The sequence below is a fragment of the Scatophagus argus genome, chromosome 7, assembly GCF_020382885.2.
Source record: "Scatophagus argus isolate fScaArg1 chromosome 7, fScaArg1.pri, whole genome shotgun sequence".
In the NCBI taxonomy this organism is placed as follows: Eukaryota; Metazoa; Chordata; class Actinopteri; family Scatophagidae; genus Scatophagus; species Scatophagus argus.
Window position 1 is genome coordinate 19119227 of NC_058499.1, and position 19702 is coordinate 19138928.

Here is a 19702-nt window from a genome sequence, read left to right on the forward strand (position 1 = left end):
GTGCACAGGAATCAATAGGAGAAGATGAACAAAGAGACATTTAAGATAGATCAAAAGAATTCCCCAATTGTTGAATTAAGTGTTGAATCAATTGACTGTTCGCTAAGCACCAGAACCCTTTTGTTACTGTTGCTTTGTCTGTCAAGATTTCCAGCTCAAAATTAATAGTATTTTTTGCAGAGGTAGAAAAATAAAAGGACTCTCATTTCTAGCTGTTAGCAATGGGTTTGCAGACTGAACCGCCCTCAGACAATTTTATCAGTTGAAACTGTAGCTTGCTAATTAAGCTAGCACTAGCTTTAGGGTGAGTTACAAACATCACCTCCTTTTGACTTTTTTATTTATCAAGCTGGCTTGTTTTAAAACAAGAATTACTAACTGCAGCTGTGAAGTGTTGTCTGCAAAATATCTGTCAACTGCAACCTTTACCAAATGTCACATACTGCCATTTCTGTGTACAAGGCTTCTGTTGTGGCCTCTCACTCAGTGCATGGGAATATGACCAAGAGAATTTCTTTGTTTTCATCATTAGACAGCATGAGTTGCAGCCAGCATCAGATGAGTAATAATAGCTTACTCATTAGCACCAGTGTGTGAGAATTTCTCATGGGCGTTATTTTTAGGAGCTTGGGCTTTATTTTTAAGTTCAGGAAGTCATTTTCTTTTGTCAAGCAGATGGAAAATTTAAATGGTTATTTCGGAAAAATGTTTTGTTTATAAATGTGCAATGTGAACATTGAATGGAAACGCAACTCAATTGTAGGAAGAAATACCCTTGGGGCATGTGACTCTGCAGGGTTCAACTTGACTGACTTAATACAAATATGAGAGCACAGCTGGTGTCCTTGAGTTTGCTATAGTTTATTGCTTTTTATAGACAAATCCTGTTTGTGTGTTTGTGTTTGGTGGTATTTACACACCAAATGAGTCAGAGTCTTTCATGCTGCATATAGGTCACTTTCACATATCTGCTCTTAATCTGTGAGACATTTCAAATTCATTTGGCTCAGTCTTACCATAAAAGAGAATGTTGTGAATAAGCACTGCTGACCATTTATGAACAGACTGGTCAGCTGGGGCCCAGTCAGACGTGGTGATTGGGTGGACAGGATATTGACTGACACATTTGGAAGCCCCTGCCCTGCAGCTGTGATTTGTTTTCCAAGGTAGACAGGCAGGCCACAGGGGAGTGGAGGAATAGATGGAGGGAGTAGATGGAGAAAGACAATAATAGGGAAAGAGACAACGGGCTGGTAGAGAAAAGGGAGAAAATAAGAGAGATAGATGACCAGACTGTCTATCAATGTTATCGCATAGTCTAATTCCAGCAGTCGGTCCCTTTTTTCAGTGATCACCCAGTGATCACAGAGTCCACTATCTCTACCCTGCCGTTTGGATCTCAATTATGGGACTCTAGCTTCTCTTTCTGCTACTAACTCTGTTTTTTCCTTTTGTTTAGTTTTTTGTTGTTGTCATTTTCGTTGTTTTTTTTGTTTGTTTGTTTGTTTGTTTTTTGTTGTACAAATTCCCTTACGCTTTCATGAGTTCATGAGTTAGTTAGGGAACTAAATATGTCTGCCCTCTGATGTCTGCAGCATGTTTCAGTGTTCAGCTCTGGTCATCCTTCTCTGTATCCATCCATCTTTTTTTCTCTTTCTTCCTTACTTTATGTGTTCCCCAAAGTCCAGACAGCAAAGGTTTAACACGGGGGAGGAGATGAGGGGTTGAGGGGCCTCAGTTCAGGTTCACGATCGAAGGATGCCCAGTTTCCCACTTGGCCTGCCCTCATTAGACATGGGCCAGAGAGCATGTTCAGATCATGCTCAAAGCTTATCCTCACATGCTGGGGCCATCTAGGAAGTATGCAGGGAACCAGAAAGTAGATGGACAGCATCAGTACATGATGTATGAATTTTATGAGGCACATGTTTAGGTTAATGGAATGTGAAAAGGACTGAAGGAGGAAACGTGGACAAATAGGGACTTTTTGTAGCTGTAAAGGAAAACTTTCTGGAAGCTGCATTTGCAAAGAAAGACACACAGTCCACCGTTCAATTTAACTAAGAACTGATTCTGTCTGCAGCTAAAGCAGTGTCTAACCACTACATCAGTGGTTTTCAGTCTTTTAACTTTATGACAAGTTGTTGCCTTAATGTGGACATTAACTGAGAGTATTTTTCTGAGGATTTCTAGGCTAAAAACATACATATTCACAGAATTTTACAAGAAAAAATGAAAAGTTAAAGCATCGGCAACATGGGTCAAATGATTTTGTGTGTTATGACAAGGGTCACTTGTAATGACAAACACTGAGAAACACTACAAACACCACAAGACCAACTCTACAGTTCCCCCTCTGCTCTGTGGAGCCCATTAGTGTCTTTCAACAGCTTATTTTGTTTTTTTCAGCCCACAGAATTCAAGTTTATGCTACTTGCTCAGCACCCAACAGTAGATATTGTGCATTTTGCATCCAGCTGTAAGATGTTGGTGAAGTCTTAAAAAAGAGCTGCAAATAAAATGAATATTGCATTTGTCCACACATACTGTATATAAACTCTGCAGTGTGATAATATGCCAATGTTGTGTTTACAGCTTGTGCTTCCAGTTTTCAACAAATCAATTAATACAGCTTTATGGAGACTATAATCAATATTTTATATATTTTATATGATTACTAGGGTGTGAAAAGGATTGCCTGCAGTGAGGAGGCCACAGAGAATTATCATCTGACTGTGCAGCTCATTGTTTGCATTTCCCATTTCCCCTTTACCAAATTTACAGTGGCTTTTTCAACCACAGCAGGCAGCTGTTTCAGCTAAAAAAGCTCAGCGCTAAACAGATACATGAATTTGGTGACTAGCTGGTGAACTGGTGAAAGTATTAAGTGAGCAAAGAGCCTGATATTTCCCTCAGGATTTAGTGGAAACCAAACTGAAGCCACAAAGGAGAGTGAATATCAGATTTATATTTGCCAGGTGAGAACCACTGCGACAGATCACCATAAATATTCTGTAAAGACTTTGGCTCATTCCCTGCACACAAATTCATCCCAAAGCTGAAATATTAGATGGCGCATAAACTACACCTTCTGCCTGTGTTTTCTCCTTGAGCTGGAGACAGGGTCTCATCTGGTTGCCTTGACCACATAAAGGCTTTACAAGGCTTTTTAATTTTCACTCTATTATGTTTGTGGCAGAAAACCATAACTCTTTGGTAATTGTCCATTATGGAAAGACAGGAGAGGAGGGGGACGGACACATCTGGTCCCATTCAATAGCCAATCTCGTCTGTGTTGAGCATGAAAACCTCAGACATGTGCTCACACACACAGAGACACACTAGACACACATTATCACCAGCATGAACCTTAGTGTGATTAAAGGGGTGTGACTTGGCATATTAATACATTATCCCCTTTCCATTATTTATGAGTTACATTTGAATGGTGGTTATCTCAATCTAGCGCACCCCCCACCAATGAAGCTGAGGTTACATTGCATTCTTGTGTCCTTATGCACAGAAATGGTTTTTATGTTTAATAGTATTTATTTCTCATAATTATAGGATGGTATGTGCAAATCTCCCTCTGTGATTTAGGCTTTTTTTTTTAAATTTCAGAATCTCTTTCTATAACACCCATTTCTGCTGCAGTATGTCAGGGCTGAGATTAGGTTGTGCAGTCAGATACAGTCACCATGTGAGAAAGTAGAGTTAGGATACACTGGCGCAGGAGCACCAAATAGGCAAAAAGAAGGTAATGTGGTTCATCATAGTAGAAAATGTGTTTTATTAATGTCTTGTTAGACTATTTGGCAGGACCCATAATGTTTAAATATTAACTGTTACAGCAGGTTCATTTCTATCTTTTTCACTTCTCCATCGACACATCATATCACTCCCTCCCTCCCTCCTCCACCTTTACTCACCGGTGTGTTTCCACCCGCTCCGTTTTTCTTCTCTTCCTGTTCTCTCCTCCGACCCTGGGGTGACTTTGTCCTTGAGTGCCGGCTAACCCTCAAAACGTTGTTATGGAAATGGTTAAAAGTGACTGTGAATCAACATCTTGAAGGACGACTTCTCCCTCCCATTCTGGCTCTCACCTGGTGGCTCTGGTTTCTAGGGAACCGGTTTGTACAGTGACAGGGCAGGCACTCGTAGGATTTGATGGGTAAATACAGATAAGAAGTAACCAGCTGACGGGGAAACTTGTGTATGAAGAAGGAAAGACTCTAACTGCCTTATAGATGCCAGTAAAACTAGTTTGAAGAGACGTTCCGAGATGGATAAACACTGTGGGAGTAGCAGAAGAGAGGAAACCCAGCTGTACTGGAGAGGAGTGCTCACAGGTACTGTAGACATGTTCTGCCAGGCAGCTCGAACATGTCAAGAGAATACAGTTGGTTTTGGTTTCAGTAAGGAGATTCGAGATAAGCTGTCGATGAACCACTGAGAGAAACAAAAAATTGGAGGAAGTGCTGGTTTTAACACAGAAAACCACACACGAACACTCAAACACACAGGTGTTTAAACACCCGTGGATTCCTTAGTGTGGGTGCAGCCACCTTAAAACATTTTAAATATGCAACAAATCTGCTGTGGGAAAAATGTGCAGATAATTACTCGTGACGTAGCGAAAGATGAATTGAACACACTGTCTGTAAAGGTGTCTTTCTCACAGTGTCCAGAAAATGTAAATAATAGTAAGAAAATAGATAGAACTACATCTATTCTCATGTCTGGCTGTGTGATGTGTTCAATGACTGTATGTCAGCGTGCTTGTAAAGATGAATGTCATTTGGGTTGAACACCATCTGCAAGATCTGCAAGTGTACTGGTAAACTGATATATCTTAGATCAGGGAAAATGATCCTTTGTTTATAGTAGACAAGGATTTGTTCTTTACGGTTAGAAAATGGGGAAAGTTTTTTTTATGCTTTTAGTTCTGATTTGTTTCTATATTTTTTTAGGTGATATTCTTGTTTTTGAAAAAATGATGACGGAAAGAGCAAAACAGTAGACAGTAAATTGTTCTAAATAGCAATTACTGTCCTCTTGCTCCTACTGAAGACATAAATCTTATGTTACTTAAGCAAGGATAACTAGCATATTTGCTTTTTGTGGTACCAGGGTAGTAATATGTGGGACTGAGGCAAAAGTTGGGTTGCATTATGGTGCCTGTGGTAATGAAGGAGCTTGATGTGCTTTGATGAAAGAGGTCTGTATCAGGCTTTGGCTACACTGGTGATAATTGTGACTTGGATCAATTGATTGTTGGTTTTGGTCTTTTCATTGGATTTCAAATGTAGACAAATATAGAATATACGATATGTAGATATAAGGTTTGTTTATTTATGTTTCTTGTGTGGGTTTGGTATTGTTTGGAGGAATCATATGCATTTATGCATTTTCTTCTTTTTTCTTTTTGGCTTTGGTGCAGTGGAATACTTCCATTGCTGATTTATGTCTTATTTCTTCTCTGGTTGGCATCTGACTCTACTAAACGCGGGGCATTTGACATGTTTTCATCTGAATTACAAAACAGCTAGAAGTAGAGTAGAGACGGTGGGGAGACTAGAATCTCATTTTGTGTGTTGACTGAAGGTCAGATTCGGGTCATTACTCATTTGCTGTTCAACGGTGAAGTTGTCTGTCAGAGTAAATGTAAACAGAGACACAGTTCCTGTGTGCAGATGAGAGATCGACTTATGTGATAATAGATTTGTTTACATCACTTTTCCATGGAGAGATACTGTCTGCGATGCCATCTGAAGATTTGATAAATGTCACAGCTGAAATCATCACTGTGCCGTTATCAGCTGCTATCATTACAATTTTATGTAATCCACAAACCACACACCAAGCTATTTATAGTGCTATTAGAATGATAGCAGAGGTGTCACAGTTTCCTCATGCAATACTCAGGCTGATTCAGGAGAAGCCTAAACTTTCATTTAGAGAACTGATTGGATTCCCTTGAATATAACTGCTGAATTACAATTTTATTTTCTTTGACTGCCATCACTGGAGGTTTTGTTGCAGTTTGCCTCTTGTGTTGATGTGTGTTTAATTGATGATGGAGACTGAAGCCCAAAGATGTACAGGAGGCTGGTTTGTTTCTTAAGTAGCAGGTTGTGTTTCATATAAATCTGACATGACAGAAATCTTTATATTCACTTTCGCTTGTGCAGTTTGTGTTTACTGTAAGTGACTGGAAGCTTGTTAAAAACACAGACAACAGTGAAGAAATTCAGCCCAGCTTTCTCAGTTTCTCAATTTCTCAATTTCTCTTACTGGATCAGTCACTCAGATTCCTTCTTTGTTCACAGTTACTGTGGATCACAAGGTTTGATGCATCTTTTGCCAACTTGTTAGTCACTTTCAGGAATTTGTCATAATCACTGCTTCAAAGATGATTGCAGCTCTGGGTGTCATTCTCAAGTTTTAAACTTATTCTGATGTGTTTGGAGGGAGAGTTGCTGCATTATAGAATATGAAAAACAGGAAGTCGACTGACAGGAAGAGGAAGTGTCAGGGTCAGGCCAGTAGCTTGACCACTAAGGTCTCCCCATCTTCTCTCATCACTGAAGTAGGGATTTCCGCACGCTCACCTCTCAGAAGGCCATTCTTTCGACCCTCTGGGATGTTGTTACTTAAGTTCTGACAGAGTTTGAGGTATTTTTGAGTGTGTTTGTGTGTTTTCTGGGCTGACATAGTAACACATCCCCCACTTCAGGAAACAATAGGCCTATGATGACTCTGGTCGCATGGCTGAGAGTCTGCTGGGTGGGGGGTGGGCGGATGGAATCTCAGCTGAGGTAGTGAAACGTCTCCACATCAAAAAAATTACGTAAACATCTTTATGTAATACTTTTGATAAGCTGCTTATGTTTTTTACTCTGAATATGGAACTTATACAACAGATTGGTGTTCAGCTACAACTACGGTATACACACATATACATATAAAGTTTATCTGTGTGTGAACAGCAGGCAGGCCTGTCATGAGGAGTCCAGATGGCGGGTGGAGAAAGCCCTCCTTTAATCCCTGAGCCAGGATATTATACCCCCCCAATCACAGACACAGACACAGACACACACACACACACACACACACACACACGTCATGTGTAGCTCCTCCATTTGCACGGCTCCACACTGAGTGTGTCCACTTTTTTCTTTTACATGGCATTATCCACGCTCCATTATGTCAGTCTCAGTTCAGCACTGATGTGTCCATATCCCGACTAATACTGGGTGAAATATGTTCTTGCTGCAAATTATAGTTTGGTGTACCAAGGCAAATAATGACAAGTGATGTATGGATGTTCTACTAAAAAATGTAAGTATATTCATAGGTTTACACTGTTATTCTTTCTTCTCCATACATTTTCCGATTTTAAAGTGATCTGAGTGATTTTGTTTTTTACACTTTTTGTTTCTTTACATTGTGAAAACATGATATTTATTAAATGTTATGTATTTTTTTTGCAGTATACACATTTTGTGATAAAGAAGTGAAGTCTTGAGTGAGGATATTTAGCAGTTGAAGGATAAACTTAATGATTAAAGTTGAAAGTAACAGATGAAGAAATGTTAATAACGCTAACCTTTGATCCTAACTGTAACTCTGTGGGGCTGCACTTGAGCTAAATACTAATGTGAACATGCTGACATACATGTTTGCAGCATAATGTTTAGCTGCTCAGCATGTTAACATTTATCAATAAGTAAAAAACACAAAGTGTAGCTGAGGCTGACAACACTCCTTAAAGCAGTTCACTGATCACCGCTAGCATGGCTAAAGACTGTAACTAAACTATATTAAACATGAACTGAGAAGACAGGTTTCAGTTTAAGCATTTATGTCCACAGCTTTACTGCTCTGCAGTTTCTTTTTGCATATTGGCCAACACACAATACATGCTCATGAGTGATACATCCATGATGACCTGTTATAATTATATATCATACTGTCCTGTTGGTGTACTGTCAGCTGCTTCAACAACGTAAAACAAGCTAGAAGACAGTAAAAGAGATTTCTCTTTGTTGTGATTGGTCGGTGTCATTGTCATCATCACTGTCCGCACAGTGAGTGAAACAATGATGAAGTCAGCTCAACTTTAATTTGTTATGTTGCACAGCTGTTGTGACTGTTTTTATGTGTCACTTGCACATGATGCTGCATGTCACCAACTATAGTGAGACCTTTACAGCTTCAATGCCGTGTAATAGATCAGGCAGAGCATGGGTTTGTGTGTGTGTGTGGGGGGGGGGGGCTTACTGATACTCATACGAGCCCATCATTGTTTCTACAACTGTTGATATTTTCTCTTTAATCTTTTATGTGCATATTAAACAGCTGTGTTGAAAGAGTGTTAGCCTTCCCTATAGACCATGACCTACATATCACAGACAGACTAATTAGGGTTTGTATCTCCAAGGGCGGTACATTCCTTTTCATTCTCAAAACAAACACAAGTCTGCTCCTGATCATGATAAATGCAGCGACCAGAGGAGTGCTCCAAAACTCAAATTAGAATATCTCCGGCTCCATGCATGTTCTGCTCATTGTCTCAGCTGCTGTTTAGCTCAGAGAGCCTGTTGGAAGACATGAAATAGCCTGGCATGCTTCCTCCTGCCTCATATTCCTCCATTCCTCATTTTCATTTTTCTGTACAAGCCAGCACGACGCTCTCCTTAAATAAAACATGGATTCGCCTGAAACAGAATGAAGCTCCTGCCTCGGATGCACGTATTAAAATATCCTCCTGTTCCCTAGTTTGCTCGTATTTCTTTTTATAGTGATTCGTTTGTTTTTGATATTACAGAGAGGAAAGACAAAGCTGGCCGTCTCCAGTCCAAGAAAGCTGATGAGAAGGCCTGTGTGGCGGTGAAAACTGAACACTCCAGAGGTGGGTGGCATCACCTTTACTCACCTTACACCCTTTCTTTCTCATCTCTTTCCTTAAAATGTGGCTTGATGATTTTGGCACAGAAAACTGCTCGGGACTGTCAATTAATAAATGCTTAGCCAGCTCGCTTGCACGCACATATGAGATGGTTGTTCATTTCATGTGGTTTCGTGTCTGTGTTTGTGCTGGTGTTGATGCAGTTCCTTTTTTTAATACAACTTCTTGATCCTCATCTTGTGATGTGTGGTGTAGCACCGCCAGAAGCCACTTTTAAGCTTGTCAGTCATCACCTCTGATGCACAGCAGGAGGGCCGCACGTGTTTGCATTCAAAATCAGTCATCACAAACCATTCAGTCCATGCTAAACCTGATCAGATCTAGCAAGAGCTCCTGCTTCTCTTAAGCAAATTAGCTACAGTGAAGTGAACTTTGAGACAAGGCTGATATGCAGACAGGAGATGCAGGATGGTTGTTGTGAAGGCTCACAGCTATGCAGCAGTTGGAAGAAAGCTGCAGGTCTCTGCTCTATTTTTATATCAAACTTGAGAGTGTGTGTGTGTGTCTCACAGTTCATCATCAGTGTGATGAAAGTGTGCTTTCCTCCAGACTGTAGTGTCTTCCTGTTTTTCACCTTCTTACTTTCTTCCCTCTTCATGTGTACCTTCTTGTTCGCTGTATCCCTTCACCCCTCCTCCATCAGTTCAGCTTTTCATCTGCCTGTTTTCTCTGTGCCTGTCTCTGTTTTTATTGTGTCCTCTCTGTTCTGCCCTACTCACAAGGTTGGAGCTTTTTTCTCACCTGTTTTGTACCCTGTGGAATGAGGACATCTGTGTCCCTTTCTCTCTCTCACTTTCTAATTCCCACTCTCCACCTTCCATTTTCCCCACCTCTTTTAGCTCCCCACACTCCATCCTCTTTTTCCATCACAACCTCCTGACACTTTTGTTACCCCGCGCCTCCTGGTTTGGAGCAGACTGAGGTTATAATCTCATACTGACCCCTGGATTAGGGGATGAGGCAGGGTTAATCTGAAGAAAGTCTGGGTAGTTGAACAGAAACAGCTAATCCCTCGTGCCTGGTGGTAATGGTTATCTTTTTTCCCCCCACCCACACACACACACACACACACACACACACACACACACCACACATTGTCTGGTTCGAGCCACACATGCACACTTGTGATGAGAAGTAGTGTGAAGTGGTGTATGTTTTAGTTTATGTGTGTGAAAGTAAGGTTGAAAGCTGCAGTTAGGGTCACGTTTTCTCTGTGTACTGCATGTACTGCTACTAAAAGTATTTTTCACACTTTTAATGTGCCAACAAAGCATTTCAATATTAGAATTCTTCAGAAATGTTGTTCTTCTGACAGCTATTTATCCAAAAGTAAAGCCACATCATCAAAAGCGTAAAGCACACCACTGAAATGTTTTTCTTGACTTTTGAATGTAACCTCATTTCTTTAGCTTTAGTGAAGTGCAAGAAACGGATCAGCACTGCTGGAGAAGCTTCTTTTGCCATATATGCATCCTGTGCATGTAAATGTTGAGGAACTCGGGAAGGAAACGTATTGGCGTTGCAGTGGAATGGAGGGAGGAAAGGAAAATGTGATAAAGATAAATGAATCCAAAGTCCAGCTGAAATAAATGTCTCTCTAAATAAGCAGTTAGATAATTCATTGGAGATCCCATCATTTAGTTCAAATCTATCAAATCTCTCCCAATCTAGGGCAGAAATGTGAAAATCAGATTACTGACCAGCAGCATGTAAATGTTTGGTGTAATACGCCTGTAAACACATTTCCTGTGTCATAGTCAGTGAATAGAAGTGTTGCAGGTCTGTGTTGCCCCACCAGTGACACCAGTCAGTACTGTCTGTATGAAACTCCCAGTGAGACCCTGTTAACAATAAGGATGCAGATGTTGGCTGCATCATTGGGAGCTACTGCAGTGCTGTAAATAAAGCAAAATGCCAAAGGAATTTAGTGAGTGGAATTTCTACTGGCCAAACTGGTTTCCTGAGAGGCCAAAATAATACCTGTCATTCCTTCTAATCCAGCTCTGCTGACGCATAAGGCATGTCGGTGCACATGCAAGTGTCTGACAGTGTGTGCACTCTTTGTGTGAGTATGTATATGTAAAAAAAGCATGTGCACACATAACTTTCACATTCTCGCAGATAGCAAGGTAACAGGAACTATTTATGTCATATCATAGCAGTGAGAATGCCTTACGTTAAGGCTTCCTGTGTTAGGTGTTGTTGTAACCATGTGATGGGTCAAAGATGATAAGTAACAGTGTAGATCAGCTCTTCAAAGAGGACACAGAGCTCTGCAAACAGAACATGGAGAAGCTTGACTCGCAGTTCCCTGAGCTGACTTCTGCAAAAGGTACATTTCGTTTGGGTTGATAAGTGGTGTTTTCATGGGATATTTGTTTCACTTTATATATGTTTATGTCATTTAGATTTAAATTCACTTTTAACATTTGGTGGATTTTATCTGAGGCACGGTTCATACTATTTGTCACTCACTTACGACAACTCATTCAGTTTGTCAGCTGTTTTTCTCTGTCATCTTGTTTTTATGTTTTAAATATTTGCACAAGAAATGTGCCTGAGGAGGAGAAACTGTTGGGATGGTGGTTTGAAATAATACATTGGAGGCTTTGGGCTTCATTTAGATTTCAGCAGGCACATGAGAGAAGTGATGTGTGGCGCTCCAGGCTGCTTTGCTGTGGTTTGTTAATCATTGATCAGACTAACTGACCAATGCTAGGCGTGGACATAACGAGAAGTGTGGCTGTTATATAAGCGGGTACATCGTCCACTAGTGGCACTTGCAAACACTTTTTTTTTTTTTTTTTTTTTTGCTTGATTCCTTTATGATCAGTTAAAACAAATAAGATCAACAGGTTAGGGTAAGCTGGAGAGTACTTTAATTTTGTACATGCAATTTTGTATGTACAATGGCCTGTGTGTGCTGCTTAATTTTATATTCCCTCGTGTATGGCTGTTGAAATCTAAATATGCAACTACTGTGTGTTACAGAGTTGTGTGTTGCAAACGTCTGGACATGTGTTTGTGTGTGCACACTTAGTTTGTGTTCCTCTGTACGTGTTAAAAGCCACATAAATAGGGGGTGTGTGAGAGTGAGTGAAGGAGGAGTCTTAAGCTGCTTTCTCCTTGCTGAGTTGAGTCACTCAGCTGAGACGGTGCCTGGGAAGATCACATAGAGCCTAAACTTAGTGCTCTTCTGGGACACACACACTTTCACACACAGCGTGGTCCCTCACTGAGGATACACTCTTTTCCTGCCTGTCTCGAACACAGGGTGAGTTCATTCACTGGGAATTTTTAACTTAAGAGAATATTTCACTTCTGCCCTCTCTGTCTGATTCATCTTTGATTGCCTCTCCTGAGTGTGGTTGTCTCTCAATTCTTGTTTGATGTGCTTTTTCAATCTTTGATTTTTAGCTCATCCACAGCAGAACGCACTTTGGTAATGGCTAGAACAAGTTGAGAACGTTGTCATGAAACAGGGTCAGACACGTCACTGTACTCTATAATTTATACCCTTTTGTGCTTCAATCATAATGCAGTGCTGATTTATGGCCAATCAAGGGTTGTGTGGTTTTGAAGAATTTTTGAAGAGATATTCTGGATATGGATGCTTTCTTCAACTTCTGCTAATTTTCTTTTTCATTTTCCCTCATGTTACAGTATGTGTGTAACATGAGGAAACATGAAACAATCTTAAATATGCAATCCCATTTATTAAGAAGAAGCAGAATTTGTAACACGTCCACTCAGACATTCCTTCTGATCTGAATGTCGTGCCCATGGGCCCACGAAGCGAGCAGACGAAGCCTTAGTTTCAAGCAGTGTCAGACACTCCTCCACCCAGGGACTCGAGCTGCTGAAAGGGCGAGGACTTAATGCATCACACATACAGGTGTGTCTTTTGTTTGTCTCCTTTTTACCTGGGGCTCTCACACTGAAGTATCAGCACACATTTGCCAATGGGCGTTTTTGGGACTGAGACAGAGGCATGTAAAAGTCTGGTCAGGCAGGCCTAGTTGTCAGGTGACAGCGCTTCAGGGGAGTGATCTCATGAGCACATGCTAGAAATGTCTTGAATGTTCATTTAATAGTGTGCGACTGAGAGGCTGAGTGGAGATTGACTGACACATCACCTTTAAAGACGTAGTTTCTGTGCTCAAAGGACAAGACAGTATGTCAGACTTTGCTGCAAACTGCTGCTCGCGTGGAGTTTTAAAGTGCATTGATGAAAATCAAGTCATTTTTTTAGTCATGTTAATGGCGTGGCTCTAGGTGCAACGGTGCTGGTCTGTTGGTCCACCAAAACCGTTTAAAACTGAAACATCCCAACAACTGCAAGATGAACTGACATTCCCTCACTGTGTAGACATTCATTCATTCACTCTCATCCCCATCAGCTCAAAATTTTTGTTTGTCCAGGTGTGTTACTAAGTACTAGTGCCCAGGTCAGCCAAACTTGTTTGTGTCTAAACTGTATTTAATGCTAATTAGCAAATGTTAGCACGCTAACACATTAAACAAAGCTGGTAAACATTATACCTGCTGAACATCAGCATGTCATTTTTACTGTGTTGTCACAAGTTAGCATGATGCTGTTAGCACTAAGCTCAAAGCTGTGCGTAGGTGAAGCATGGGGAGAACCTCTAGCATGACGGTAAACTTGGTCTTGTTTATATTGTTAAAAGTAGTCCTGCAAAATATACAGCCATACAGAGTCGGGCAGATATTAGGATGAACATTTTTTAATGCACACAGATTAATTACTTAATTGTGCCTTTCAAATATCTTTCTCTAAATTTATACCTTTTTTTTTTTAAATAATTTTTACTTAAATTCATTTAGACTTATCGTAGCCTACAGTAGGTTCAGGAACTGAACTCCAGAAGTCATTAGGATTCATCATCTGGTGACCATAATTGCACAAAATGTTATGGAAATCCATCCAATATTATTTTGCTTAGGAGGACCAAAGTGTTTAACAACAAACCAACTGACTTTGCAATCCCTTGAGCCAAACTATTTGAGGCTCAAGTTGGGATGGTTCACTATTTTTGGATACTGTTTATTTTTTTGTTTTTCGTTTCTTTGTTGCAGAGAAAGTTATTTGCGTAGACCGATACATTCCTTCAGCTTCCTTTGCTGGCTTTGCAGTGAACTCATTCCTCTACTGCTGTGATGTGGCAGAGCTCGAGGGTTGTGGATTGTAGACGTGGGATAAGGGGTGTTGCCTTTAACGCTGTAGCATTACTGCAACATGGACCACACACCAACACACACAAAGCTCAGGTAAACCTCAAAGTAGATTTTTTTTTTTTTTTTGAAAAAGAAGATTGAGCTGGTCTGATGTTTTTGCAATGTGACATATCTCTTTCTAATTGATAGACTCACACACTGAGGAAATCAAAAGACGCTGGGTTCCTCACAAACCAGCACAGGTTGTTCGGTATGCTGCCGCTGATACCTAACCTCTACATGAACATTTCTCATTTTCTTGCTCTGGTCATGCAGTTTTGGATTTATTGAGATAGAAGCAGATGCCTTTGGGCTAAGTCCACTCTGAAGTGAAACAAATGTTCCAGTCTTATGAAGGTAACAGGCTAGTTGCCATAGCAGCACTTTTCAACATCCTCCAGTGAGGACCGATGCAAAGGTCGAGTCTCGGTTTGACTTGTCAACTCCTCACTTCCTGGCTTGAAACAGCACTCCAGCAATGTTTCGGTTTCTATGCAAACCATATTAGCTATGTAGAATTAAAGCAGAAGCTCCTTTTCTGTTTAGCAACCACAGCAACAAGTCTTAGGTACAGATGTATTTAGATGTAAATACTGTACATCTTTAATTTTGTTCTTTTATAAGGTTTCTATTTTATTCTATTTAAAGTTACTCATCTTACTATTACAAATAAAACTATCTTGAATCTTGAATCTTGACAACAGGGTAACTTCCCCCATCACACAGATAGAGGAGGAGAATAAAAGTGTTTCTCCAAGGCGGTGGCTGGCTTCTACCAATTTATTATACATGCCTGTCTGTCACTTGTACCAAACCAGCTTTAATGAAAGTGCCAGAATGAGTGTGTGACCAGGAGCATCAGTTCCTGCCAACCATTCCATTTCTGAGAAAGGAAGTACTTTGTCCTATTTTTACTGTAAACAAACTGACTGTGTTTCATTGCCCTGATTGTTCATATAAAAAATTAAAAATAGCTGATCTGATCTTGATTCAAAACGATCATCTATGCAGTTGAAAAATAATATGCAGGTCCAAGCCAAGTACATTTGCACTTCCAGACATATCTCTTATTTACATCTCTCTTTTCTTATTTTGAACAGCACCACTTAAATTGGCTGCATGACTTTCTCAGGTTCAAGTAAGAGCCTCTATCACACAGTTGATTTACAGCTGCAGGACTGATTTGACACAGTAAATAACATGAGATGGAGCCAGGCTGTGAGTGGACTGGAGAGTGGACTTCCTGCAATCCCCCAGGATAAATGCCTTACCTGGAGAGCAAGCTGCGGATGGAGATTTCATTTTTAGTTATACATGTATAATAGGGTGAATAACTTGCTGAATGTTTTTTTTGATCTCTTAATGTGGCCAGAAGGAGAAGCCAAGTGCGTAATCAAGAGAAATTCCTGAGGCCACCTTCAGAATTGATTTATAATTTTGGGCCATGTTTAGAAAGTCTGCTGTCCCAAACATAGCGTGGGACTGTTTTCAGTCACACAGTTGCTAGAGCTGTTGTCTTTAATTACGGTCAGGCTGTAAAAAATAGAAACCATGACTATATCATTCTGTGGTTGCTTTTTGCCCTTTTTGTTTCAGAATTGGTAAGCTAAAGATCACTGTAGGGAAAATAAATAAGGGGCTACAAGCAGTAACAACAAACTGCATCTGGAAGGCTCTACCACAGATACGCAAATTAAAAGAAAAGCTGTGAAACTGAGTGGGTGGACTTACAAAATGTTTGCCATTATTGCACTTAAATGATTACCAAACTTATTATTCTTACCAGAATACATACTGGGCATCAGCATGCTAGCATCATTGTCAGCATGTTAACATGTAGAGCTGAACATTATACAAAAAAAAATGCAATATGCATCACAATTTTAGCAGGAATGTTTGCATTTAATGTTTGCATTCATTTTGATGATGATGTGATTGTTGCAGAGTGTGTCCCTTATATTTGGAGAATATGATTTGTAGGCCTCTGCATCTAAGAAGCACCACTTAGCTTCATTCATAATGTATATTGTGACATATTTTTACCTTCATCAACAAACAATCCTGTGAATTGAATATTGCACTTGGTCATGTTAGGATTTCGATAATTCCTTATGAGTATACAGACATTAACCGCTCAAAGCCTCACAGAGCTGCTGCAGCATATGACTTTAAAGCCTTGTGTTATTACTTGAAAAACTGCTTAAACAATAAATTGACTATTAAAATAGTTGCAGATGTGGTTTCTGAAAGAGATATCTTGTTTAACAATGTGCAGGTGTTTTAGTTTGAACATAAAACCAGGTCCATTAATGACTTAAGATCTTTTGTCAATGATTTATATTAAAGATATGGAAAATGTCTTTTTCCGTATTACTATAATAGAGAACCACACTTTTCTGTCTTTGTACTACAGATGTTCATGAGTGAAAGCGTAAACAAAAAAGTAATTGGTATTTTTGCACGAGTGTAAGTCTGAATTCTTTAAACTTCACTCTAAAGCTATTCCACTACACGCACTGTTTATCCATACAAGTTAGCCAAGTGCAAATTTACATTGATTTCTGCCACCAAGCCATACATCAGTGCTGCTTGTTAAAACACAAACACCCATCTAAGTGACAACCTTAAATGGAAACTAATGAACTAATAGCTCGTAAAGTAATGAGAGCACATACTAGCAATTTAGTACCATATATGGGAATTTGTCTTACTGGGCTAGACGTCTAAGTATAGGTGTTTCACATGCATGCATGTACGTGTGTGTGCTGTCAGGTCACACAGCGGTAGATTTAGGTTACTGTAAACACTGCCAGTCGCTCCATTAAATCAGCTTGCCAGCTCTGCCTAAACACTGACGTTGTACCATCTGTGGCCAGCTGGTTGGGTTAAAGCCACACCGGAGATGAACCTCAAATGGATCATTGGCTGGATAATCAACTGGACTGTCTGACTTTCTCTCATATTTAACCTTCGGCTGTTTATCATAAACGTATTTGCAGCAATGATTTTATACAGTATTCCTAGTGTGTAAATATTCTGTGATTGTAGGTGGGGATGAGATACAGGAGGATGTATCTGTTTATCTTGTTTTAAATAGTACTGCATAGCCTTCAGAGTAAAACTGAATTGCTGCACAGAAAGAGACTGTGACTTTAGCTTTCTAGACCTCTGCCTCTCTGACTGTTTGTCTGCATTGATTTAGCAGATTCAGCCACTTGCTTTATGTCAGAAACTATATCAGTATTGGTGCCTGCATATTGAAAATGCATCTAACAATATGCCATTGTGATGTACTGGTACTTAAGTACCATCATCTGTAACACAGGAACTTCTAACAGTGGACATGCGCCTGCAGTATTTTGTGATTAAAATGAATTTTGCCTGTTGTTTAATTTGTGAAGAAGAGTTGTTGTGATGTTCTTGTTGTAATGGGCATGCTCTCTCTCTGTCTCCCTCTCTGTGTCCTTCAGCTCTGGGCAGTAGCCCGGCGTACGAGCAGAGTAATTCACCCAGCGTGCAGGCGTGTCTGAGTCGGGCAAGCGGTGGGACCAGTAATAAGAGCAGGGGAGGGGTCAATGGAAGAGGCCCTGGCAGCAGGGCTCAGTTGCGATCCAAACCAGAAGGTACATAATGACAGGTCACAACAATTCAGCCAAACACTGCACAGTGGAGGGAGGGTCAGTGCACACAATAGTATCAGTCTGTGATTCACTTGTGAAGTCAGCATGCACACTTTAATGGCTTTAGAGTGACTTTTCTCCTGCTATTATGTACTTCTCTAGAAACACTGGATACTCTGTAAATTCAGCCAAGCCTGAGGGTTTTCAGTGTACCAGTGGTGGAGGAAGTATTCAACTCCTTCACTTCTGTAAATTCAGCCAAGCCTGAGGGTTTTCAGTGTACCAGTGGTGGAGGAAGTATTCAACTCCTTCACTTCTGTAAATTCAGCCAAGCCTGAGGGTTTTCAGTGTACCAGTGGTGGAGGAAGTATTCAACTCCTTCACTTAAGCAAGAGTATTGACACCACACTGTAGAAATATTGCATTAAAAGCCACAGTCCTGCGTTTAAATTGTTACTTATTCCTTACTATAACTGTTTTCTCCATTAATCTACCCTTTGTTTGGTTTGTAAAAAAAAATGAAATTAAAAGGCTGACAAATAATTGTAGTGGAGTACAGTATTTTCCTCTGACATGTAGTAGAGAAGGAGTACAAAGTAGCACAAAGTTTTATATAGTTTAATATATGGCCCTACACAAGGTCAGATCACCACAGGGAGAGTGAAACAGGAAGAGTTGTATGAGCTGTCCTAAGATCAGTGAACCCTTTGCCTCGTTCCTGTTTTATTTAAGCTGTGTAAATCATTCACTGCAGATAAGACACAGAGCTCCATTCTTTCTGCTGCTGTTAGTAATGCAGGAACTCCAATTCCCAACATATCTTATGTGATACTCAGTCACACTGTGCTGATCAGGTCCTTTTATTGTTTGTTTTTTTTACAATGTTTCGTGTAGTTCAGTGTCCTGTGTGTGGTGTCGGTTACGGTGGCCTATACCACCCCCTTCAGGTCCAAATTCACATTGCAGCGACATATTCTCTGATGAGAGCAAATCATGGCAAGCATCTGCATCTACCATCATCAAAGATAGCCACTAATATTTTAACGTTTCCTCTGTCTTGTCTGCAGTGCCTCCAAAGCCACTACATCTCCAGAGCCCGGTGACGGAGCTCTCGTCCCCGCTGAGTTGCATCCAGAGACCACAGCTTAGACTGGGCATGGAGGAGGGTGGAGGAGGAAGAGGAGGAGGAAGAGGAAGAGGGGTTGCGAACCGAGAAAAAGTCCGGGACAAACACTCCAAAGTCTCAGACCTTATCAGCCGTTTTGAGGAGAACAGGTAGGGGCCCTGGTGGTGTGTGTCTTTGTGTGTGTGTGTATGTGTGTGTGTGGTTCCCCATCACAAAGGACAAACTGTCAGGAAAGCATATGCTGTTAAAAAGCTGTGCAGAGTATAGGACGGGAGGGTTTGTATGAGGAGGTGCTCACTGTGTAACACTGTCCAGTGAAAGTGACACTTCAGTATCACCTTCAAGAAATTTCACTGATCACAGTCTGTGAGAGGAATGTTTACCATGACAAACGGTTGGATAACTACATCACTTCACAGCTCCTGTCAAAAAAACGACCTCATTCAGGGTGTTGTAATCACGGTGACGGAAAACTTCGTCTTTCCTAATGTTTCCTATGCCAGTTATTTCAAGTATGAAAAGCAGAAGTCCCTCGATCAAAGTCTCCAGGCTGATTCATTGATGGTAGCGCAGACAAGAGGTGTAGACAGAACAAGCCAAGATTAGCCCGTGCTCCACAAGCCAAGCGTTAGCAGGGGGATGAAAGGAGATTTGTACAGCGATGGGGAAACACAGCTCCTCATTCAGTTGTGGGACAGGATTCAGTGCTGCGAGATGAAGCCCAGGAGAATGAGGTAGGATCTCTTCGAC

At 40.6% G+C, this 19702-nt stretch overlaps 1 protein-coding gene across 10 annotated transcripts in view; it reads left to right on the forward strand.

Moving 5' to 3' along the window:
• fgd4a (FYVE, RhoGEF and PH domain containing 4a) overlaps positions 1 to 19702 on the forward strand; it is a 47709-nt gene that overhangs the window by 17257 nt on the left and 10750 nt on the right. For 3 of the 10 annotated variants that reach the window (XM_046393392.1, XM_046393395.1, XM_046393400.1), the window contains exons 2-4: positions 8831 to 8914; positions 17677 to 17829; positions 18894 to 19101. In XM_046393392.1, coding sequence (XP_046249348.1) covers positions 8831 to 8914; positions 17677 to 17829; positions 18894 to 19101 — 445 coding nt within the window. Of the gene's footprint in view, positions 1 to 1847; positions 4350 to 8830; positions 8915 to 11839; positions 12867 to 13817; positions 14261 to 17676; positions 17830 to 18893; positions 19102 to 19123; positions 19687 to 19702 lie in introns of those variants that run through there. The other 7 variants (XM_046393401.1, XM_046393393.1, XM_046393398.1 and 4 more) reach the window with 7 other exon arrangements.